The sequence below is a fragment of the Penicillium hispanicum genome (genome assembly GCF_028827665.1).
Source record: "Penicillium hispanicum strain IBT 35686 chromosome Unknown utg000003l_segment0_segment0, whole genome shotgun sequence".
NCBI classification, from domain to species: Eukaryota; Fungi; Ascomycota; class Eurotiomycetes; order Eurotiales; family Aspergillaceae; genus Penicillium; species Penicillium hispanicum.
The window spans coordinates 264016-286603 of record NW_026623195.1 but is presented as its reverse complement, the minus strand read 5'-3'; the positions used below and the strand labels follow the sequence as shown (position 1 = coordinate 286603).

The window sequence follows — 22588 nt, the reverse complement described above, 5'->3', positions numbered from 1 at the left end:
GATGGACGAGATCAACGACGATTTCTCCGACACGGATGTCACGCTCGTCATTGGGGCTAATGACACAGTCAACCCGATCGCATTAGAACCCGACTCGGCCATCTCGGGCATGCCAGTCCTGCACGCGTGGAAGAGCAAAGAAGTCATTGTGATGAAGCGCGGCATGTCCAGTGGATATGGTACGTCTGCCCCTCGATCTCGATCTACCCACGCCTTTTGCTAACAGATAGCTTGTCTTTATAGCCGATGTCCCCAACCCGATGTTCTTTATGCCCGGCACGAGGATGCTTTTCGGCGATGCCAAGTCCTCCTGCGATGGTGAGTTTCTCGCTGCCCCCAGCCAGTTCCACAGCCCTAACTTTCGGTACGGAATAGCCATCAAAGCCGCCCTGGAGGCACGCAAGTAAGGTGAGCATCGCTCGGGGCTGTATAGTGTCGCCAATTTCATTGTTATTGATTATCGGATCCCCGGGTTTGATCTCGCCGTTGTCCCCGTTATTTCTGTCTCTGGCGGGCTTCCACGGTATCTCATGCTCTTCATCTACCGTTGGATCCAGTATACCAATCTGTTCGTCTTGCTTGTAATTTCGCATTCTCGCGTGCGGGGTGGATATCACCGAAGTAGACGCGGGCATCATCCGGCTCTAGCGTTTCTAGTTCGCCCCATCGCGTCCCAAGATCCACTACATTTACGAACTACCGGTCGAACCACGGCACATCATCATGACCTTCCTTCTAGCGCAAGACACGTTGCACTCCCGTTCAAGTCGATCTAGCTAGTAACATGAAATCTCACATCATCGTAGTTTTCCAGGGTGGCCACCATCCCACGATAGAGCCCCGACAAGTTCCAATTTCACCCCATCACAGCAATCACTTGCAAACGACCGCGCATCCATCCCCGGTAGACTAGAAGAGAGACATGATCCAGCCGTGAAACCAAGAATCCGCCCAGTCCAGTCCGTTCCATTCAATTCGAATTCCCATTCGTGATGATACATTATTCCCGCGTTGACAATCCGGTGCGGTGGCAAGTAAACCGATAAACCAAGAGTAATAGTAGTAGCAAAGACAATCCGAAACGCCCGCACCGAGAAACCCGCTAAATCAATCATCGGCAAAACCGTAGTGAGGCCAGAGAACGGGGAGTATCACCGCCCAGGATCTAAAGCAGTGCCCTGTGAATAACGGAGAAAGATAATCAAGGCCAAATGAAAAGAGAAACTCAGGGACGTGAAAAGAAACAACAAAGTTGCAGCCTGGGCATCATTAAAGAATATATATTCCCGCCCAAGTAAAGACATTATGCGATTAATATATTGGTGGACTCCCGTGGGAGGAACGCGGGGGGGGGGATTAAGGCTTCGTAAACGACTTCTTCCCGAGTTTGAGGCCCATGAACCCCCTGCCGCTCGGCGCGGAGCTATTGTGGCGTGCGTGTCGGCGTTGGCTCGATTTCCGGACGACGTGGGAGTCGGTATTGATCGTAGTCATGGTAGAGGCGTAGTGAGCGCCGTTGGGAGCGCCCGGGGGCAGGGGAAATGCAGACGCCAGGGGGAGGTTGGCGTCGACTTCGGAGCGCAGGCTGCTCATGGAGTGGATGCTGGACGCGGCGGAGTGTTTGCGTGTCATGCGGCGCATCATCGGGGAGCGTTGGGAGAGCATGTTGGAGACGCCGCGCTTGGTGGATGGCATGGAGGATGGCGGCGAGGAGGCGCAGGAGACCGGGCTGCAGGTGCGGGAGAGAGGGGAGCCCAGTTCACTGCTGTAGTCGGGGACGTAGGTGAGTCGAAGATCGTCGTTGAGGAATGGCGAGGCTGGTCGTGAGGAATAGGAGAGGACGCTGCTGTTGCTGTTGGTGCGGGTTGAGCCCGGCCGTCGGCCTGGCTCGGTTGGACGACGAGAGCGCATGGCCCCCATCGTTGGGAAGGGTTTCTCGGAGCCAGAGGTGCATGGTCGTGGCCGGTACGTCGACAGGGGACGTGTTCTTGGGGAGCATGGCGGGATATATGGCCCTGTCTGTACCGTATGATCGTGCAGTGTGGACATCTCCAGCGATGAGCTCGTTGACCTTTCGTGCTCGAATGGCACTGTGCGCTGGGAGTCTCGCGGTGGGGTGGGCTTGCTATCATTCCGATCTGGGACTTGTGGTCCCTTTTCTAGTTTCCCGGCGAAGACGCGCGACTCACGGTCCCGGGTGTTTCCTCGTGGACGAAGAATATTGGAGCGAGGTTTGGCACCCTTGGACCGAGACCCTCGAGAGTTGATGAAGACCAACGTCGGGCGAGTAGGCGGCTCCATCAAGGTGACCTTCTTGGCCACCTGGATCTCGGCGTTTTCCACCGAAAAGATAGACGACGGGGAGGACGATCGAGCCCGCTGGCTGCTGATGGGTGGGGAGTTAGGGGCAACGTAGATGTTCGGCTGCAGGAAGAGATTCGACGCAAGCGCCGGAGTGCTATCCGGTGAGGGCAGCTCAAGGACCACCTCCCCTTCTGGGTCGAAGACGTAGGCATCTTCTGCGAAGGTGGCGCCGCTGTTCCGCTTGATAGTGTCCATCGACACCGGCCGGGGTCGTTTGGTCCCGGAGTAGGGCGCCAGCAGGGTCTCTTCCCGGTCTGAATCCGGATCCATGTGGGAGTGCTCGTCGGCACTCAGATCTGAGTCGAAGGTGCCGGCTCGTTGGGAGCCTACCAGAGAAGGAACAAAGTCTTGCCCACCGGCCTCGGACTCGGATACATCCTCCTCATCGGACTCGTAACGGCGCTGGAGGCTTTGCCGGCTCAGACGGTGAAGATCCAGCGCAGCAGTGGGTTCATACATCGTGGCTAGTCACCCAGTGTTCAGCACGAGTCATCCAGCCGTGGAGAGAGAGAGAGAGAGAGAGAGAAAGAGAGAGAGACGAAGCAGCCAGCAACGAAAGAGGGGCAAGTGAGAAAGGCGTACCAAGCGAGTGTCTCGCAACCAGTATCCCACGGGGCAGAAAGCGCAATCTGCAGGACCACGGGCATTGGAGGTCTTTAAGGCGAGTGGGACCGGAGGATGAACAGGGGAGGCGCCTTCGACAGAGCAGAGAACCAGGAAGCGAGCGAGAGGGATGTACCTGATCCACGTGTTGGGAGAAGTCTCCTGCAGGACATTAGTCGCCAGGTCGAGTGTGTCGTGATTCGCCGATGCAGCAGCAGTGACAGGGCATTTCGCCCATTGCCCTTGCATCCGGGGCCCAAGGGCGTCAACCCCTCCAGGACGGGAGGACGAGCGCGCAACTAGGGTGGCCCAGTTTCCTGCGACGCGCAGCTGAGGCTAAGAGCTTAACGCCGAGAAATCTGATCGATCATCGTGGTCGTGGTGCGCTTCACACTCAACCGACTAGCCAATGCTGGGATGTCATGGAGTTGGCCCGTCCTGTTAGACACGACACTACAGTATTTGTCCGAATGGAAGCGCCCGCAGGGTGAATCAGACCAAAAGCCTCACGATGGCCCAGTTAGCCGCTGCTCCAAGCAGTGGGGCGTGTATCTAACTCAAACACGCTACGCCAAACGCCCGTCGCAACTCGAAACCGTCGATCGGTGGAGCTCCGGTTGATACCGAGTGATGGAATGGCATCTGCAAATGGCATCTGCACCGCGGTCCTTGCGACCGCGGTGGCGATGTCAGGGGTCGCGTCCTCTAGACGAGATTGAGAATGACAGATTCGATGGACATCCAGCACTCCAGGGGCAGCCTTCTCAGCTCCTATCGTAGGAGCCCGCCCTGTAACCCTAACTGGCCCAGGGGCGTGAATGCACCCTCGAGGGGGCTTCCAGGGGCCTTTGGGGGCAATGAGGGGAGAAGGATGAGAATACCAGACAACATCTGAGGCAAAGGATTGCAGGTGTATCTCCAGGGGTGCTATTGTGTACCTACAGTCATCCTTGGATGGCTTTGGGGCCAGGAATCCCTTCGGCAAGACACCCGATATATCCATTGGCCCAGCCCGTTTATACATCATTACATGCATCGACAATCATCCCTTTTCCTTGCGTGGTCGGCGAATTTGGCCCTCCACACGGCCCAAGCTTTGCCCACTCGCGCTATCGTTTCGATCTTTGTTCTTTTTCGATTACTATTCACCAATCCATGCACTAATGCACTGACACCGGAACTGGCTAGCACTCAGGACTGGACAGCCAACCATTTCGCGAACCATGATGAGCCACTGCAGCGAGCTCCTTCAGGCAAGGACTCCGCAGCTCTCACAGAAACCTAGCCGCCTTCATGCCCCCTCCTGACAGCTGCATCAAGCCCGGAAACGTCGCCGCTGAACGCCCGCGCGCCCATCTCTCGGAGACACTTCCAATCGTGGCCGGCTTTCCAATCCGCCCGGTCCTTATAAAAAGAACCCATGCCATGGCAGATGCCACGCTGGGCGTCGTCGACAAGGCAACCCACGACCCATCCGCCTGCTTTCGGTCTGCGCACGCAACGTCTTCATTCGAGCCCTGCATGCGCTGTCCTCGTCGGGGGGTGTGCGGTTTACGCTCGCCCGTGGTAGACAAGCAAGGTGCTTTTCCAACCTCTGCTCCCGAGCGGGCGCGGGCGCATTCGATAGCGTTCTTCTTGCAGACGGAGACGTATAGACGCGGGCGTGAGATGGCGGGTGCGCGTCGACGATCTCGCACTATTGACAATATCCCGGCCCACGTTACGTGGATGGCTGGCGTGGAGGAGGCTGGCCTTGATCGACCTGTCACTGCGCCCATCGGCCACGCCTCCGAGATGGACACGGTGGTTGCCATTGTCGGCGCGGTGGCTTGAGCTCTGGTAGTGGGCGATGGTTCTCTCCTCGCTGCTCGATGTGGCCGGTCTGGATCTGTCACTGTGGTTTGTCCCCCGTTGCACAGGCCAGCTGCACGGATCTACGCATCAGCAGAGTTCCTGCATGGTGGTGGGACCGATGTGATGCTGCACATTGAAGCAACGGTCCATAGTGAGTGGTACCGTGTAAGAGCGCGTTCGTTCCCCCATCAACAAGCGCTGTTTGTTGTGACTAGACGAGGAAAGGTTAAATGGATGCTCCGGAGGAAAGCTTTTTTTTTTGCTTTCGTCAGTGCTATCGAGTCTTGCCAGGCGGTAGGTTCTTGACTTGGATGCAGGCGCTACCTATTGGCAGCTGCAAGTCTACATGGCAATGTTGACCGGAGAAATGCAATGTCCACACCAGTCCGACCTTGCGTTGCTCTTGCGAACTCGACGGACAACATACTCCTTTCACTCGGACTTCGCATAATTGCTTACATTGAGCATGATATGTGGGACCTAACATCTATGGATACTAACAATAAAAGGTGGAATAGTCCAATCAAGAAATGGGCCTGCAACCAGCAGGTTCAAAAGGGGGAGGTGATAAAGACAAACATGAACAGAAGAAGATGAGATTATAGAATACAACCAGGATCCAGGACTGCCCGACAGCCCGCCTGGATGAAAAGAAACATACCTCGGTCCCGGCTCCTCCATCACCCGGTGTACATGCCACATAGATCGCCAGACCAGCGAGCCTGGCATCATGAACGGTCATTCATTAAACAGTTATAAAGTGAATCACCAGAGAGCAGGCTGCTGTCCCCCGCGCTGCTCTTGCTCCCACAGTTGAGCCGCAATAATGTTCGAAGAATTTTGGTTTCGAAGATTGGTCGTCGAGGCGTGATCCCCAACACGCCCGCTATGATGATTCAGGACAGTGCTCTTCGCACACAAGTCCACCCGAGCAAGGCCTCCGTGGGGTAGGCTTGGAAAAAAAGACCAACCCACCCGCTCAGGAAGCCCTTTACGCCTTGCGGGAGCGAGTGACGGGGCCATTGGAGCGGCCAGTCGAGGCAGAGCCGTTCGAGGCCTTGGCGCTACCGTTGGTCTGGGCGCCCGCGGGGGAGGGGACCTCGAAGTTCTTCATATCGATCAAGGACTTCTTGCCGGTGTTGCGACGCGGGCGGCCGACCTTGGCGGCCTTGTTGTAGGTGGCAATGTAGAAGGAGATGAACAGAAGCAGGTACGAGGTGATGATACCAATACCAGCCAGAGCGGCGAACTCCTCACCGGCACACTTGCCCATGTTGGGGGCCCAAGGGAAGTAGACGGACGAGAAGTAGGTGTACGAAGCGAAGTAGATGAAGCCTATTCGGATCATGAGTATCAGAAAATGGAAGAGGACACTTTCCTGGGTTCCACCAAGACTTACCAACGTCAATGACAAACTGCAGGATCTGCAGCATGGTGATATACTTCTTCCACCAGATGCGGATGCCGCGGGCACTCTGGAAGTAGTACCAGTACATGACCACGTGGACCAGCAGGTTGATGGTGATAGGGACCCATTGCACCGCAGTCAGACCAATCAACTGAGTGTAGCAAAGAAGGGCAGTAGCGCCATGGTGGTAGGTGTGCAGGAAAGTCAGGGGCTTCTTCTTGAGAACCAGGAATACGGTGTCAATGAACTCGACGTATTTGTTCAGGTAATTCAGCTGCGGGGAGAGCGAACGAGTCAGTCGAATTGATCGTCGGGGGCGGCGCGCACTTGAGGACTCACGTAGTAGAGCATGATGAGCGGCTGAGTCCATCCACCGCGGTGGTCGCAGATGGAATAGAAGACGCCGTGGTGCCAAATAGTCGGCAGCAGTTGCTCAATGAACAGGACTAGCAGGATGCCGCTGACAATGGTCAAGAAGAGGTTGTGAATCATGAACAGCGTGTTGAGCTTAAAGGCGGGGAAATTCTTCATGACCTCACGGCCGCCGAAAATCACCACGTAGTAGGTCACCATGAGAGCCGCGGTCTCCTTAAAAGTAGACATCGCGGTCACACCCTCCACGAACTTGAACTCGCTGGCCGGGTATCCCATGAGGTACTCGTAGGCCTTATCGAAGATGGGCCACAGGTGAATGCCAAATGGCCGATCAATGGTCGGGAGGGGCACATTCTGAAGAAACTCGGACGCCATGATGACCGGTGCCCAGTTGGACAAGGAGCGAGAGGGGAGTCGAGTAGAAAGACCCCGGGGGGGAAGCAGCAGTATTGGCTCAGACTGCTAGCAGTCGCGACACGGGCGACGGGACAAGGGGAATTGGGAAAGGAAAGGAAAGGACCGACGTTGGGGAAGAAGAAAAGACGAACAGGAGAACGAGCGAGAGACCAGCGTGACTTTTTTGCGTCCGGCGCGTCCGCCCGAACGGGCCTAGCGTCGCCATAAAAGGGGGGAAATCGACAGCCGTGGCTTCCGGGCGCTTTGGGGGAGCGTATGGAGGGTGGAAGGATGCGATTTATTTCATAGCAGAGACCATGGTCATTGTCAATGCTCCATGTTTTCCCATAGTTCATTTTTTCCCCTTATCATGCTTTCTGGTGGTCGCGGTGATGGCTTTAGTCTCATACTATATGGAGCCGTTTCCAGGTACCAAACTTTCACATGAATTCAAGACTCGCCCGTTTCCGGGGGTAAACACTCCACAGCCCCCAATGGCTGAACCTGTGATGAGCACCCTGCCCTGCGACACCAATTGTCTGTCCAGGTCGAATGATAAATCTGCCGAGGTCTTTGAGGGTGCTCAGAGAGGGTTGCAACAGGGCCATAGTGCTCGAGAGTGTACCCATCCATCATACCTGGGCATTATTCCATAGTATACTACTCTACCAACCGAGGCTGTACAACACTCCTCAAGCCAGCACTAGCGCGGACTGTTTAGTTCTCGCTAGTGTATTGAATATTCAAAATATCTCCATCTTAAAGGTCGGAGATGAATCGATTGAGGTATAACCGAGTTCATCTTGCACGAACCAAGTGGCAACCGAGGCATTGCGATTGCGTCCATCTCAGGATGGTTGTAGGACCAGAGCCTTTTTGCCTTGGTAGCATTTAGCATGATCAACAACACGAGCAAGTGTCTTTCTGCGTTCACCAATGATTCATGGTCTAGACAGGCCGGTCCATTCCTGCCTAGGTATACTCAGCAATGCGTTCCAAGAATATGTATTAGGACTACTGTTATTGGATAAGCCATTGGGACCAAGAGTTCCCGCATTTTCGAGGTCTATACAATCCCTACCAACAAACAAAGCAATAGTCTCTCCAGCACATACAGACCATACAGATGTATCAAGTCAGATGGAAGCGCAATCACCGACTTGCCCGCCAATGATGCGCACTTCTTGAATGGTGACGCTGGCTCGAGCCAATCAGCATCGAGTGTTTGCGATCAAACGGACCACATCGGGTGATGACTCAGCCCCAATGGCACTCCAGCCTCAGGCAGCGACACCACACCACCCGCAAAATCCAGCCCGGGTACACGACACTTCGTCCTCTCCCTTCCCCGTCTCCATCCACTCTCCCCTCACCACACCACCCCATTGACACGGCCCAGTCCTCCGCTCCGACATGTCGTCCCTGTCCATCTTCCGTGTCGCGACGCGCGCCGTCCGCCCTGCCAGCTTTGCCCGAGGTCCGATCATCCGGTCCCGGGTGCAGACCCCAGCCATTCTGGCCGCCGCCCGCGCCCGCAACTTCGGTACCACCTCCAAGCTCCTCTCTGGCCACGAGGACGAGACATATGAGGAGTTCTCCGCCCGGTATGCTATCACCTGCACGCGATTGGCATTGCTTGAACCCGGGGGAAGAAGAGGGGACGGAGCCCCGAACTGTTAGGGGCCGGCTGGCTCCAGTCTTGATACTTCTTAGGGTCCGTTTAGACCTTTTCTTGCTGACCCATGTGTCCCAATGGCAGATTTGAGAAGGAATTCGACGGTGTGCAGGATGTCTTCGAGCTCCAGGTAAGACCGAACAGCAATCCCGAGAGATGACTGATCCTCATGCGATGCCTATCGCCGGTCATCTCCGGCCACAAATTCGTCTGGGCTTGAATCCCGTGCCATTGGAACCATTGCTGATTGATATGCCTCGCGCTAGCGCAACCTGAACAACTGCTTCGCCTACGATCTCGTCCCCTCCGTCGAGGTTCTGACCGCGGCTTTGAAGGCCGCCCGCCGTGTTAACGACTTCCCCACCGCCGTCCGTGTTTTCGAGGGTATGCGCGCACCCCTTGAGACGTTTAATCTGCAAACGCAAACCCAATCGTCGCTACGATCCCCAGGGCTAACCCTTCGTGTCCAACAGGCATCAAGGCCAAGGTCGAGAACCAGGAACAGTACAAGCAATATGTCGAGTCTCTCGAGGGTCTGCGCCAGGAGCTTGGCGTCGCTCTCCGGGAAGAGCTCTACCCCCAGGAGGAGTAAACTAGCGTCCATGATTTGTGTTTCTTCCCTCCCATCAATTTTCTCTCAGCTGAGTACCCACCCCCATGTCGCCATTGGCCGATCGCGCGGTTTCCGTTGGCCGGGACGCAGATCGGGTAGAAGAGAAAGCTGTATACATACTTTAGAATCTTCTGTGTTGTTAGTGCTGCTGTTGTCTGGAAAAGGTTCTTACGTGCCTTGATTGGTGCTTAATCGATCTTCCTCTCTTGTTCAGCGCGTGGCCATGGCCGGCGGATGATCGTACATTTTCCTTTGTTGAAATCTAGCCAGAACATGGATACATTCCTGCACAATAGCTCGTATTTGATTGGATAAGCCTGTAGACATGCAAGTAGAACCATAGTGAAGGTAAGCTGTTGGCCCCTCCATGCATGTCACGTAGTGCTGAGTTGTAGGGGAACTACGGCATTAGTTCCCCAGACCTATCATTCTGGCTGTATTCATAATTACAATGACTCCGTTTATACCGGACAAGCTACCTGAGAGGCAGCAGGATAACAATGTAACACAGAAAACAACCATATCTATTTCTCATACCCTACCTGTACCCTACCTGTATCTGTTCCTAAATATCCGAACGAAAAGAGGGTCTGTGACCTAATCTCGGGCCACCCACGACTACCTCATCGCAAAGATAGAAACATAAAACCCCAAACCATTTGCAGTTGTAGATCAATATAAGTACAAAGAAGGCTGGACCTGCAGTAGCTCTCTATTTCAACAGCATCCACAGCCAGAAACGTCATTTTGCGAGGAAAGGAAAAGCAAGATTCATCAAGAGGTATGTGTTCGCTCAAACGCCAGGGAACCCAGACAACCAAGTGTTGGGATTATACTCATCGGGTATGCGAGGGTGATGCAAATATCAAGTCATCATTTGACAGATATTGTGAGGAGAGGGTAGATCGTCATCATGGCCTATCACTCAGTGTGTGCCGACGTACTTGAAATAGGTCGGTCGGCAGTCTTCCTTGGAGAGCCAGTCCGCACCAGAGAAGAACTGGCCGGCATCGCAGCCGGAGCACTTGGGCGAGTTGGGGCAATTGAAGTAGGGAATATGGTTGTAGCCGATATCACGGAACCTAGATGTGGAATAAAAACGTGAGTACAACGTTCTGGAAGCATATCAAAGAGCAATGGATAATTGAAAGCGTACCAGTGGACACTGTTGGAATCCGCGAAGAGACCGAGACCTAGAGAGTGGACCGGCGCATCACCCCATCGCTCGTAGAAGAAACCACCGGCGCGATCCAGGTGCTGGAAGTAGGCCTCGTACTGCTCACCGCGGAAGAAGTCCAAGTCACCGATCTCGAAGTTGGACCAGAAGTGGCACGTGGAGTATCCGTTAGCACCCTCGGTATGCTCGGGACGGGCCTGGGCGTCCGTGATCCAGTCCCACATGTTGTTCTTATTCAGGTAGGTCGGGTTCGCGGCCAGGAACTTCTTGGTCTCTGGCCACAGCGACGCGATTGTCTGAGGCGCATCGTAGAGGTTGATGGTGAAGCCGTAGGTCTTGTTGTTGTCCTCCATGTAGCGGAACACATCGTAGTCGACGTCGCAGAAGAACTTGACATTGGGCTCAATGCGCCAGTAGTAGCGATAATCCTTGAGAGCCGGGTGCTTGTAGAACATGCCACTGTTCCAGCGGCACATCTGGTGGTAGGAGACCTTGGACGCATACTGGATGTTTTGCTCCTCCAATAACTGGGCTGACTCACGGAAAAGATCCATGCTGATCCAGCTGGGGACTTCCCAGTGCTCTTTTGGTACCAATTCTGCACAATCCCACGATTAGTCAATGCCCAGTAAGGAGCCAACAAGAATTGGGTGACCGCACCATACTGACACTTGGCCTTGGTGGCAGCCTGAGTCAGTCGCTTGAACTCCTCAGTAAATGGCTTGTCATTGAAAAAGATGTAGGGGTAGTTGAATTTGTTGTTCCATGTGCGCTCGAGGTCTTGCATGGTTCTGAGTAAATCGTGAAGTTCCTCGTTGCGAACGAGGGAGATCAGGGCGGCATTGGTGCGGGCGGATTTTTCGCTGCTCGGGGAGTAATCGTGCTCATCTGCTCGCCATAGATTGCCAGCCGGTTCGCCCGTCGCTGCAGGATAGTGTTAGTAGTGGTCACAGATGAAGACAAAGATCGCGGGAGTGGCAACAGACGATCTAGAAGGGGATCCCTGGTCATGCCATGGACCAGCTTCGAGTTGGAACCCTGGGAGCCCTGGCGTATCTGGAAGATCAAGAAGAGCGTGAGCAGGATGCATGCCGCACCCAGCATGCGAATAGGTCGTGCGATCGCCATGATTGTGAGATGAGTGAAAGGGGGAAGGCGGAAGATTGTAAGGTGTCCGGCCGTTGCCCCTTGTGGATTAGCGGCCGCCGCGTCATCCAGTTGGCCGCGCGGTTTTTACTTGCACCCGCCAGATATCGCTGATCATGGCACTCGCCCTGGGCTCCCTGACTGATGCCCTGATTACCGCGGTGGCCCAGGTCCCACCCGACCAAAAGGTCAGCGTTGCGCATCTCATACGTTTGACGCCAATCCGAGGGAATTCGTGCTGATCCACCACTTTAGGTGTCCCCGCGCGTCCAGAATCTCAAGCGGCGCGTAGACTGCGCGCTACGCCCCGGTGCTCATGGACGCACTGATCAGTTTGCAGTTGCTCGACAGTTGGATGGTCTCCTGGAGAAATTCCAGGTTCTGAATCGCGAAGAATTAGCCGATGCTCTTCACGGCCGTCTCGTGGAATTAGAGGACTGTCGCAACTCATGGCAGCCCGAGATTCTGAGCTTGCTACTTCAGCTCTCAGATCGTCCGGCACTACTGTCTAAGCTTGAGACACTTGCAAAGCCTGTCACGGTGAAAGCAGAGCCTGATTCGCTATCATGGTCTGACTTCAATGCTCATGGCACCGCCTACAGCAGTGAAGATATCTGGGAAGAAGTGGACTTTGCGGCTGATTCGTCGGACGATGATTATGCGTCCGTCACCAGCGAAGTATCTCTTCCTAAAGCCTCACCGCGCACCCCCAGTGCCCCGGAACAGGACTACGTCATATCAGATGAGGTATTCGTCTCGGGTGAAGACGAGGAGCTCATCGTTTCCATTCAAAAGGCCCAATTCTGGAAACAAGGCGACCCATCACCAGCCAATCGAGTGAAAAGCGACACATCTCGAATCATTACAGAATTACAAGTCGCCAGAGAGGTAATATTCATGCTGCAAGGCTTACCAACCTCGATTTTTTGGCGCCTAGATAACGATGTCGAGGTGGATCGCAGCTATACACTTGCTCATTCCTCCAGCGAAGCTCTTGCTTCAATACTACACTCCTTTACGGAAATCGGCGCCAAAGTTGACGCTGTGCGTCGCTTCACAAGGTTCACTCAGACCATCCCGTATATGCAGACTTTCTGTCGAGGACTCGAGGCGCGTCTGCTTGAGTTTGACGCAGTTCTCTCTCAGACCCAGTGCCGGTATCTCTCCCCTGCCTCGACCATCAGTCTCATTCAGCTCCTTGATGACGTTCGCCGACATTCGATCTACCTAACTCACCTCTCTGGCTTGATCGTTCGAATGGATCAAAACTCGATCGAGCAACCCATGCTTTGCCTCGACTTATTATACGACACAGTGTGCATGCTGGAAGCTATTGGCGACGATGATGCTTCTCGGGTACTCGCCACACTTTTCTTTTCTTGCTTCAAAACCTACACGCGGTCGATTCAACTCTGGATGGAGACTGGCCAGATTGACCTCTTGGACCGCGCGTTTTTCGTGCGAATGACTCGCGAAAACGGTGAACTCCGAACGCTCTGGCATGACTGGTATATGCTGGATGAAGGCAGTCAAAAACAAAATATTCCCCGGTTCTTGCAGTTTGGCGCACAGAGAGTCTTCACCATCGGCAAGAGTATGGTCTTCTTGCGCCATCTCAACGCACTGCCTGATCGCTCAGAATCCGAAACCCTCGACATAATATTCGACGATATTTATCCAACCAAATCATCATCGTCAATATCGCTTCCTTTCTATGCACTGGTCGAGTCTACCTTTGACAGACTGGTGAATGTCAACAACTCAGTCAGTGCTGGTCTGTTGCGAACCGAACTGGATGAACAATGCGGATTGTGGACCTCTCTTGACGCTCTGCAGCACGTCTACTTCGGTAAAGATATTAGCATGATGGGTGCAATTGACTCTAAAATCTTCGAGTTAATGGACCGCGGTCGCTCCTGGGACGACAAGTTCCTACTCACAGAACTGACAAGATCAGCATTCAGTGCAATGTCTACCATTGACCCATCAAGATTGGTGATCCGGTCAGAGGAACCCTCCTCTCCTTCTACTCAGGGCCAAAGCCGAAGCGTTCGAATACTCGAAAAAGTCTCCATCGACTACGTTCTCCCATGGCCCATTGCCAACATCATCACCCAAGATGCCATTGAATCTTATCAACGTATTTCTGTCTTCCTCATGCAGATTCGGCGAGCAAAATATGCAATCGTGAGACAACGCACCCGTGCTGCACGCAAACAATCTCCAGATGACAGACATGATACGCTTGTCCACGCTCTCCACCATAACTTCCTCTGGTTCCTCGACTTCCTCTACTCTCACCTCACCTATCTCGTCATTGCTGCCGCAGACCACTCACTACGTAGCGTTCTGTCTCAGGCGGAGGACGTCGACTCCATGATCGCTGCACACCAATCCTACATGCTCTCCCTTGAAGATCAGTGTCTGCTTTCGAAAAATCTCTCCCCAATTCACGAAGCGATAATTAATCTTCTTGATCTTTGCGTCTACTTTGCAGACCTCCAAGCTGTGCATGCATTCGACACCAACGCGTCTGAAGATGGTCTGTCTGACCAAGACATTGGTGGCAGATCAAATATCCTGCACCGGAAGAGAACCACAGAAATCGACTTTGACTCCGACTCGGATGAAGACGATGATGAATATGACCACGAGCAAACGCTTACGATATCCTTCCGCGATTCTCCTTATGACTACCAGATGCGGAATGTCAAGCGTCAGTATGATCATCTGATCAGTTTCATTGCAGATGGAGTCAAAGGCATTGCTCGCGCGGATGGTCTCCCTAGCTGGAACATCCTGGCTGACAGGCTAGAGTGGAGGAAAGCCTGACGCAAGCTGCAATAGACGATTGGCCTCTCCGGACCAGTGGATGCTCGCTCAGATCTTGCTTTTAACGATGCTCTTACGAATTCTATCGAGATAATACCCGTTCCTAGCATACAGGAATAGCGATTTAATGATGAACACGAAATTTTCTGCATTTTGGTATATTCGTAATATCTTTTTCATAGATGTAGAAGAGCACTTTCGATTGGGTTTCGAGATGCTTTTGCCGACGTAACAACTCCAGAGCCAAGAAGAATATAGACAGAGAAATATAACAAGATGGCCAGAATCGAACCAGAAAAACAAAAGAACCAACCATGACTTTAACCGACCCAGCGTCTGGCGCTGAAGAAGATTCGGCCCCAAGGGCCAATGTCGCCCCATGACTCGGCCTTCGGGGGCAGGTAGCTGGCAATGCCGTTCATGACTGTACGCTCCGGGTGAGGCATGATGGCCAGAACGCGGCCGTCCGGGCTACGGACACCGGCAATAGCCTCAGGACTGCCGTTGGGGTTGAAGGGGTAGCGCATCGTGGGCTTGAGGGAGGCATTGTCGACGTAGCGGACAGGTGCGAGACCTTCACGGACAAAGTCGCTCGCAGATGTGCCCGGGATGCCGGCGAAGGAGGCGCGGCCCTCACCGTGGGCGACGGCGATGGGCATCGAGGTGCGGTCCATGCCGTGGAAGAAGACGCTAGGACGCGAGGGGTCGGGGTCCGAGATGCGGACCATGCAGACGCGACCCTCATATTGCTCGCTGGTGTTGCGCTCGAAGCTGGGCCAGTTGCGGGCGCCCGGGATCAACTCCTTCACGCGGGATAGGAACTGGCAACCGTTGCAGACGCCCAGCGCGAAAGTGTCTGGACGCTCAAAGAAGGTCTGGAATTCCTTACGAGTGTTCTCGTGCAGCAGAACCGACTTGGCCCAACCTTGACCGGCACCAAGGACGTCACCGTATGAGAAACCACCACAGGCTGCGAGACCAGTAAAGCTGGTTAGTGAGACACGGCCTGAGATAATATCGGTCATGTGGACGTCTACAGCAGAGAAACCGGCGGTGTTGAAGGCAAATGCCATCTCAGCCTGGCTGTTGACACCTTGTTCACGGAGGATGGCGACACGAGGTTTGTTGCTGAATGGGGAGTACTGAGACAGGCTGGTCATGAATGGCAGACCCCGATCCTTAGGGTCAAAAGTGGGATTCCACGACAGACCAGGGTTCGCATTATCGAGAATGTTCTCATACTCCTGCTCAGCACACTCAGCGTTGTCACGGATTTTCTGCATGTGGTAAGAGGTCTTGGCCCAGGTCTGCTGCAGATTGGAACGGGTGTTGCGGTAGACTAGGGATGCCTTGTGATAGATAGCAAGGTTCTGCTTCGACTTCTCTGAAACACGGCCAATCTTGTGGATCAGGCCAGCGGGAGGACCGCAGGTAGCAAAGCAGGAGCGGAATTGGATCTCGTGCTCCTTGCGGACCTGGAAGACAGCACCAAGTTCCTCGTTGAACAGGGACTCGACGACATCCTGAGTGTGGAACGAGGAACAGATGTTGTCGAGCATAATCTCCACACCGACACGACCGGCGAACATCATCTCAGCAAGTGTGGTCAACAGACCACCATCGGAGCGATCGTGGTAGGCTAGAACGATGCCAGCCTCCTGCAGTTGCTGGGTGGCATCGAAGAAGTCACGGAAAATGTCAACATCACGGACATCAGGACACTCGGTACCGACTTCATTGAAGACCTGGGCGAGGGCTGAGCCGCCCAGAGTCTTACGACCGAAGGAAAGGTCAACAAACATGAGGACACTCTCTCCAACGTCCTCCAGGCTACGAAGAGCCGGAGTCCAGGTCTTGCGGAAATCACCGACTGGGGCAAATGAGGAGATAACAAGCGACATTGGTGCGGTGACTTCCTTGGCCTCATTCGAAGCCTCATCCTTCCACTTCATTTTCATGGACATGGAGTCCTTTCCAACAGGAATGCTAATGCCGAGCTTGGGGCAGAGGTCCAGACCAATGGCCTCGACCGCTTCGTAGATAGCAGCACCTTCACCAGGATGGCTGCTAGCGGACATCCAGTTGGCAGATAGCTTCACGTGGCTCAGACGGTCGACCAGATCCGAAGCGGCAATGTTCATAAGGGATTCAGCAACAGCCATGCGGGCGGAAGCACCGGAGGAGATCAAAGCCAAAGTGGGCTTCTCACCCATAGCCATAGCTTCACCAGTCCTCACTCCCTGAAGCAACGAAGTAGCTGTGACCGAGACGTCAGCCACAGGGGTCTGCCATCTGCCAACCATTTGGTCACGAGCAGTAAGGCCGCCAACAGTTCGGTCACCAATGGTGATCAAAAAGGATTTGGAGCCAACTGCAGGCAAGGACAAAACTCGGTTAACAGCCTCGCCTACCAGTTCAACCTTCGAAGACAATGAAGGAAGGTACTTGGTCAAGCTAGAATCCACCGTAGGCAGGGTGAGTTTGCGCGAGTCGACAGTCCGGGTCATGCGCGGCGGCTTGCCGAACAGCACGGACAAGGGCAAATCGATCGGGGCTGGGTATTCCTTGGACTGGCGATCGAGGAGAATGAGTCGCTTCTCTTCCTCAGAGGTACCACCTCCACGGCCAACAACCGAGAAACCGCAGCGTTCACGCTGAGCGATAGCGGTGAATTTATTCATACCATCCTCACCAACAGCGAGGACATATCTTTCTTGAGCTTCGCAGCACCAGATCTGCATGGGGCTCATGCTCCGGTCGGCGCTATCAACCTCTCGCAACTCGAAGGTAGCCCCCAAACCCGAGTCGTGGATGAGTTCGGGGAGAGCGTTAGACAAACCACCAGCACCAACGTCGTGGATGAACTTGATGGGGTTGTTGGTTCCCATAGCTACACATGCGTTGATGACCTCCTGAGCTCTCCGTTGTACTTCAGCGTTGCCTCGCTGGACACTGGCGAAGTCTAGATCAGCGGAGCCTTCACCAGAGGCAATACTCGAAGCAGCACCGCCTCCAAGACCAATGAGCATAGCTGGGCCACCTAGCACAACGAGAAAAGAGCCAGGCTTGACGACATCAGGGTTCTTCAGGGCGTGCTGGGGTCGGACAGTACCGACACCGCCAGCAATCATGATAGGTTTGTGATAACCCCTAAGTTCCTTTTGGCCGTTGCCAACATCAATCTCAGTGAGGAGAGTACGGAAGTAACCGGCAGTGCAGGGCCGGCCGAATTCATTGTTGAAGGCAGCACTACCAAGAGGAGCCTCTAGCATGATATCCAGGCTGCTTGCAATGTGGTTGGGCTTGCCCACATCAAGCTCCCAGGGTTGCTTCAGGTCGGGAATCAGGAGATCAGAAACACAGTACCCGGCCAGACCAGCCTTGGGGCGAGAACCACGACCGACGGCTCCCTCATCACGAATTTCTCCACCGGAACCAGTAGCAGCACCTGGGTAAGGAGAGACGGCTGTTGGGTGGTTGTGAGTTTCCACCTTGGCCAAGAAGTGCACAACCTCCTTGGTATGCATCCACTCCCCGGTGGTCGGGTCGGGGGCCCAGAAGGCAGCTTCGGAGCCCTCCAGAACAGCGGCATTGTCACTGTATGCGCTGACGGTGTAATCCGGGTTCTTCTTGTGTGTGTTACGGATCATGGCGAATAGACTGTTGGGCATGGGCTTGCCATCAATCACCCACGAGGCGTTGAACTGCTTGTGCCGGCAATGCTCGGAGTTCACCTGGGCGAACATGAACAGCTCGACGTCGGTCGGGTCGCGTGCAATAGCACCGTTGGGACCATATGCCTCCGCCAGATAATCAATCTCCGACTCATCCAGAGCGAGTCCCAATTCCTTGTTGGCCTCCTGGAGGATTTCCTTGGGAGACTTGACACCGCCCTGCAAGGAGATGGTCTTGAGGGGCTGAGGAGCGTGTTCGGAGAACATCAAGTGCAATTCAGGCTCTTCTTTGCTGATGATCTGAGTCATACGGTCATGAAGAAGATCCATATACCCGGCCTTGTAGTCCCCGGATCCCTTGCGGAGACACGAGATCTTCATTCCGCGCTCGATGCGCTTGATACTTTGGCGCAGCCCACAGACATGTGAAATACCGGTCGCCTGAGAGCTCCATGGCGAAATTGTGCCGGTTCTAGGGAAAACGTAGAAGGTGTCGAATTCGCCGTCATCGGAGGTGAAGGTGGGGGAAACGTCGGTGATATCGCCATATCGAAGGAGTTGCTCAAGAGCCGCACGTTGCGACTCATCCAGCGGCTGAGAAGTGTGCACGTAGTGGATCCATTGAGCCCGGACATCTTGAACACCCAGGCTGGCAGCAATGGCATGCCCGCGGGAGCGGGAGAACGCCACCGAGCCCGGAATGGCAAGGAAGGAGTGGGTGGAAGTCATCGCAGCGAAGCTTCTTCCCAGTTAGAATTGAAGGACAGTTAGTACCCTCCCTCGAGACAAAGGAGGAGGTGGGCGTGCCTCTCAAGGTTGGCTTGAGCAAAGAAACCCCCGCGATGACTGCTTCAACTTTTTCTCGGAAAATTGAGTGGCCCCGCCCTAAGCCCGATGTGGCCGGTCCTTATCGGACAAAAGTCACGTGGTGATTACATCCCAAAGAGGAAGGCAACACAAGTACCCTTTCTTTTCAACGTTCACTTATAACAGCACCCTCCTTATTCAATTCCCTGCTAATGACCAGAGAGCCAGCTGATTGTCATCTGATGTGCATTTGTCTCGTTAAGCCTGCCACTCATGAGGCTGTTTGAGCTACCCGACGAAGTCTTGCTGTACCTAGCCGACTTCTTGTCCCAGAAAGAGCTGAATAACCTTCTTCAGACAAACCAATATTTTCGTGCCAAACTCGACACCTACCTCTACCGACGAGACTGCCACAAGGTACCGAGCTTTGTGCTGACATGGGCATCTTGGAAGGGACGTGAAAGAACTGCCCGGAAGGCCCTTGTTGCCGGTGCCAATGTTGAGCAGACCGACAAACTTACCATTCCTTCGGAGCCCGTCCGAAGTGAACTCGATTCCGATGGTGCAAACAGTAAATTGACGCCATTATATATCGCTGCAATGAGACGTCACATGGCGGTCGTGAAATTGCTGCTCGAAGAAGGCGCCCAGGTGGATTCTAAAAGCCACGTTCCACGTCTCAGGGTTCCTCGTCCACGAGTATGGGAACATATATGTGATACGCCACTCGCTTCTGCTACAAGATGCGGGTACCTCGATGTGATGCAAATTCTACTTGAGCATGGTGCAAATCCCAACCAAATGGACCGTCACGAAGTGACGCCGTTCACCCTAGCCATGCGCGAAGGGAGCCCAGAGTCAATCAGACTTCTTCTTTCTCATGGGGCTGATTTCGGCAATACACTATGTTTAGGGCGCGCACCCATCACATGGGCATCGTACGGGCGGCTTGAAATTTTCAAGTTGCTGTTGGAACATGGCGCAGATGTGGGCCAAGGAAATGAACTATACAGAAACCCGTTGTCCGAGGCCGTTCGGAGTGGCCATAGAGAGATCGTCGATATTATTCTGGAGCGTGTTAATATCAACCATCAGGGCGGATCGCACGTCGCGACAGGGCGGACGGCTCTCGGGGTGGCCATCAGCCAACGACGCATGGAGTTGACCTATCTTCTACTCGAAAAAGGTGCAGATCCCAACCATGTGGGCCCTGCTTCTGACCCTGCTTCGTGTGCCAAAATGGAAACCCCGCTTTGGTTGGCAGCACGAAGACAGTCAAAAGACTTGGTTCTAGCCCTACTGGCGAAAGGGGCCGATCCCAACATTGCAGTTGAGGGCAAGACCCCGTTATTTATGACAGTGCAGTATAGGAATGAAGCACTCGCAGTGGCCTTACTTGAGTACGGGGCCGATCCAAACACTCCTTCTCTCCCGGCTGGCCAAACATGTCTCTGGGTTCCCCTGACTCCTCTTGCTCGCGCCATGAGAGATGCAAATTACAGCATGGCCAAGTTACTTCTTAACCATGGTGCTGATCCTAATGTCACTGGATGGAAAGGCCAAACAATGTTGATCAGAGCAATCCCGAAGATGGGTTATGAATACATTGAGAGGATGCTTGTCAAAGGAGCCAATCCGAATGCTGCAGCACCTCATGAGCGAACTCCTCTTTTTTTGGCCATTATGAGAGGAGATCAATCATTGGCAGGCTTACTGCTCAGATACGGGGCAGACCCGACTTTGAAACGGCAATCAATGACTCTATTAGACTGGGCACTTCGAAAGAGCCAAGCAGGGATGGGTGCGATCCTGCGTGAACATGGGGGGAAGAACAGTTACGAGCCTAGAAAATAGGATAGAGTATACGGCAATAGCGCCCATATCAAGCTCTCTATACCATATAAAATCAACGAAAAAAGCTGGGAAAATAAATACTTCACCATATAGATCTTATGATTCTTTGGGAGTAGGGGAGATATTCTTTATTTAGCAACAAGGTCTTGATAATCATCATTTTTTAGACTCCCCGGAAGGGTGGGTTAGGGGTAGCTAAGTCCTCATATACTGAAAGTTATGCTAGGTATTCCCATTGCCACCTTTTTCAATGAATTTATCTGCAAGAAGCAGAGAAGTCGATAGAAGCCAATCTCAAAGCCAGTGAGCCCCCCCCCCCCCTCATCGCAATACTTGTCAACGTAGCGAAAAGACTCTCACTCGGGGGGTAAACCCTCCATACATGAAGGACTGGAATCCTGAAGCCCATGACCCTGCTGAGCACTCAGCCAAAGTACGTTTTACGTTGTGAAGCTCCTTGTGGAACTAATAACAACCGAAAAAGCTTTACGAACCTGCGATAATTCCTATAGGTCCAAAGCCAAGCCAAGCAAGTAATATCGTAATTGTCTTCATGACGGCGAGGCTGACTGCCTTCGACAAAACGAAAAGACCCATTGCTTTGAGGAACATGCTCACGGTAATTCCAAGAGATCAAGAGCAAGGGGTCAGGGAGGAAGAGGATGGAAAGTCTAAGCACAAGAGCTACTGGGGAATATAGACACAGGGCAGTCATCCTGAGGCATCCTTCACGAGCAAACAACAGTGCCATACTCAAAAGCGAGAATATCTGAAAAAATAGAGAAGTCACTACGTGCAAGTAAATCTGAGTAGATCCATGTAGGTGAGCCAAGCTAGGGGATGCTGAATGAAACATTCATGAAGGAAAATAGAAAAAAGCTTCAAGATACTTCTTGGCTACGGCCAAAGAAGAAGCGATAGAGAGAATCCCGCTAATCCATGTCAGAGGCTTAAAATATGAAAGCCCACCTCGAGCTTGATTGCTTTTGCTCGAGGGTATGTCGACTGATGCTTGATACCTAAGTATAGAATGTTCTGATATATCGATCAAAGCCCTCTGTGTAGAAGCGCTAGAAATGAGGGATAGGACAATGCTTTCTTTGGATAACACGTCGACCTCAATGCATGACTAAAGGCGGTCACGTCGTACTCTGAGTCCGAATTTTTTCGTCAAGCTCGATGTGCTTTGTAGGTCTGATTTTTTGTTGCCTGGGAATATCTTTGGTTTGTACACAGACCTGACTTCGGATTGCCTATAGTTCCACCGCATTAAAGTGATGATTTCCATATTGCACGGTATGAAGATATTTCCCAGACTGAAGTACATTGGTAGAATGCCAGTTTTCTAAGGCGCTCGACAAACGCGGTACGCGACGCGACCCGCGTTCTTCCGACCCGCGTTCTTTGCTCGTTGCCGGGGCAGAATCGCATTTATTTATTAATAAATTATGTATTACTGCAGCATTATCATTCTTTACCTATTATGATTGTGAATCTGACTGTAGTGGGGATACCAGCCCGTGAACGGGGCCTCGCTACGAACATGTAAATTGGTCCATGAAGCTCAGCTGTGGATATTCAACTGGTTGGTCCTTGACTCGGAGGATATATATATTTTATCTCAAAGTAAGAGCAAAGAAGTCACCCTGTGTCTCGTGTCATATATATAGTCTGTTGTCAAGCTTTGAAGTACGATCGCATTTTTAGAAAAGGCTTGCTCAAACACCCTCACTCCCGGAGTCCGACTATTGTTTTTCGCTTGCCGATCACCGGCATCACCGCACCTATCATAACGATCACTGAGCTCCAA

At 53.3% G+C, this 22588-nt stretch overlaps 9 protein-coding genes across 9 annotated transcripts; 5 read left to right on the top strand and 4 right to left on the bottom strand.

Moving 5' to 3' along the window:
- Nucleotide 1: 1 nt before the first annotated feature.
- Nucleotides 2–407, top strand: N7459_002510 (uncharacterized protein; the record flags this gene model as incomplete). The annotated part of the gene is made up of 2 exons (XM_056941695.1): nt 2–179; nt 244–407. 2 exons carry the CDS (start codon nt 2–4, stop codon nt 405–407), a joined length of 342 nt encoding a protein of 113 aa, XP_056801578.1.
- Nucleotides 408–1356: 949 nt separating this feature from the next.
- N7459_002509 (uncharacterized protein) lies at nt 1357–2823 on the bottom strand (the record flags this gene model as incomplete). The annotated part of the gene is made up of 1 exon (XM_056941694.1): nt 1357–2823. One exon carries the CDS (start codon nt 2821–2823, stop codon nt 1357–1359), a length of 1467 nt encoding a protein of 488 aa, XP_056801577.1.
- Nucleotides 2824–4260: 1437 nt separating this feature from the next.
- Nucleotides 4261–4800, top strand: N7459_002508 (uncharacterized protein; the record flags this gene model as incomplete). The annotated part of the gene is made up of 1 exon (XM_056941693.1): nt 4261–4800. One exon carries the CDS (start codon nt 4261–4263, stop codon nt 4798–4800), a length of 540 nt encoding a protein of 179 aa, XP_056801576.1.
- Nucleotides 4801–5812: 1012 nt separating this feature from the next.
- N7459_002507 (elongation of very long chain fatty acids protein) lies at nt 5813–6979 on the bottom strand (the record flags this gene model as incomplete). Its single annotated transcript, XM_056941692.1, has 3 exons — nt 5813–6156; nt 6221–6503; nt 6569–6979. 3 exons carry the CDS (start codon nt 6977–6979, stop codon nt 5813–5815), a joined length of 1038 nt encoding a protein of 345 aa, XP_056801575.1.
- Nucleotides 6980–8413: 1434 nt separating this feature from the next.
- Nucleotides 8414–9267, top strand: N7459_002506 (cytochrome c oxidase subunit VI; the record flags this gene model as incomplete). Its single annotated transcript, XM_056941691.1, has 4 exons — nt 8414–8604; nt 8760–8805; nt 8942–9059; nt 9149–9267. 4 exons carry the CDS (start codon nt 8414–8416, stop codon nt 9265–9267), a joined length of 474 nt encoding a protein of 157 aa, XP_056801574.1.
- Nucleotides 9268–10213: 946 nt separating this feature from the next.
- On the bottom strand, nt 10214–11593 carry N7459_002505 (glycosyltransferase family 15 protein; the record flags this gene model as incomplete). The annotated part of the gene is made up of 4 exons (XM_056941690.1): nt 10214–10370; nt 10445–11063; nt 11126–11389; nt 11452–11593. 4 exons carry the CDS (start codon nt 11591–11593, stop codon nt 10214–10216), a joined length of 1182 nt encoding a protein of 393 aa, XP_056801573.1.
- Nucleotides 11594–11727: 134 nt separating this feature from the next.
- N7459_002504 (uncharacterized protein) lies at nt 11728–14443 on the top strand (the record flags this gene model as incomplete). Its single annotated transcript, XM_056941689.1, has 2 exons — nt 11728–11799; nt 11867–14443. 2 exons carry the CDS (start codon nt 11728–11730, stop codon nt 14441–14443), a joined length of 2649 nt encoding a protein of 882 aa, XP_056801572.1.
- A 320-nt stretch (nt 14444–14763) lies between these two features.
- On the bottom strand, nt 14764–18846 carry N7459_002503 (phosphoribosylformylglycinamidine synthase; the record flags this gene model as incomplete). Its single annotated transcript, XM_056941688.1, has 1 exon — nt 14764–18846. One exon carries the CDS (start codon nt 18844–18846, stop codon nt 14764–14766), a length of 4083 nt encoding a protein of 1360 aa, XP_056801571.1.
- A 351-nt stretch (nt 18847–19197) lies between these two features.
- Nucleotides 19198–20778, top strand: N7459_002502 (uncharacterized protein; the record flags this gene model as incomplete). Its single annotated transcript, XM_056941687.1, has 1 exon — nt 19198–20778. One exon carries the CDS (start codon nt 19198–19200, stop codon nt 20776–20778), a length of 1581 nt encoding a protein of 526 aa, XP_056801570.1.
- Nucleotides 20779–22588: the final 1810 nt, after the last annotated feature.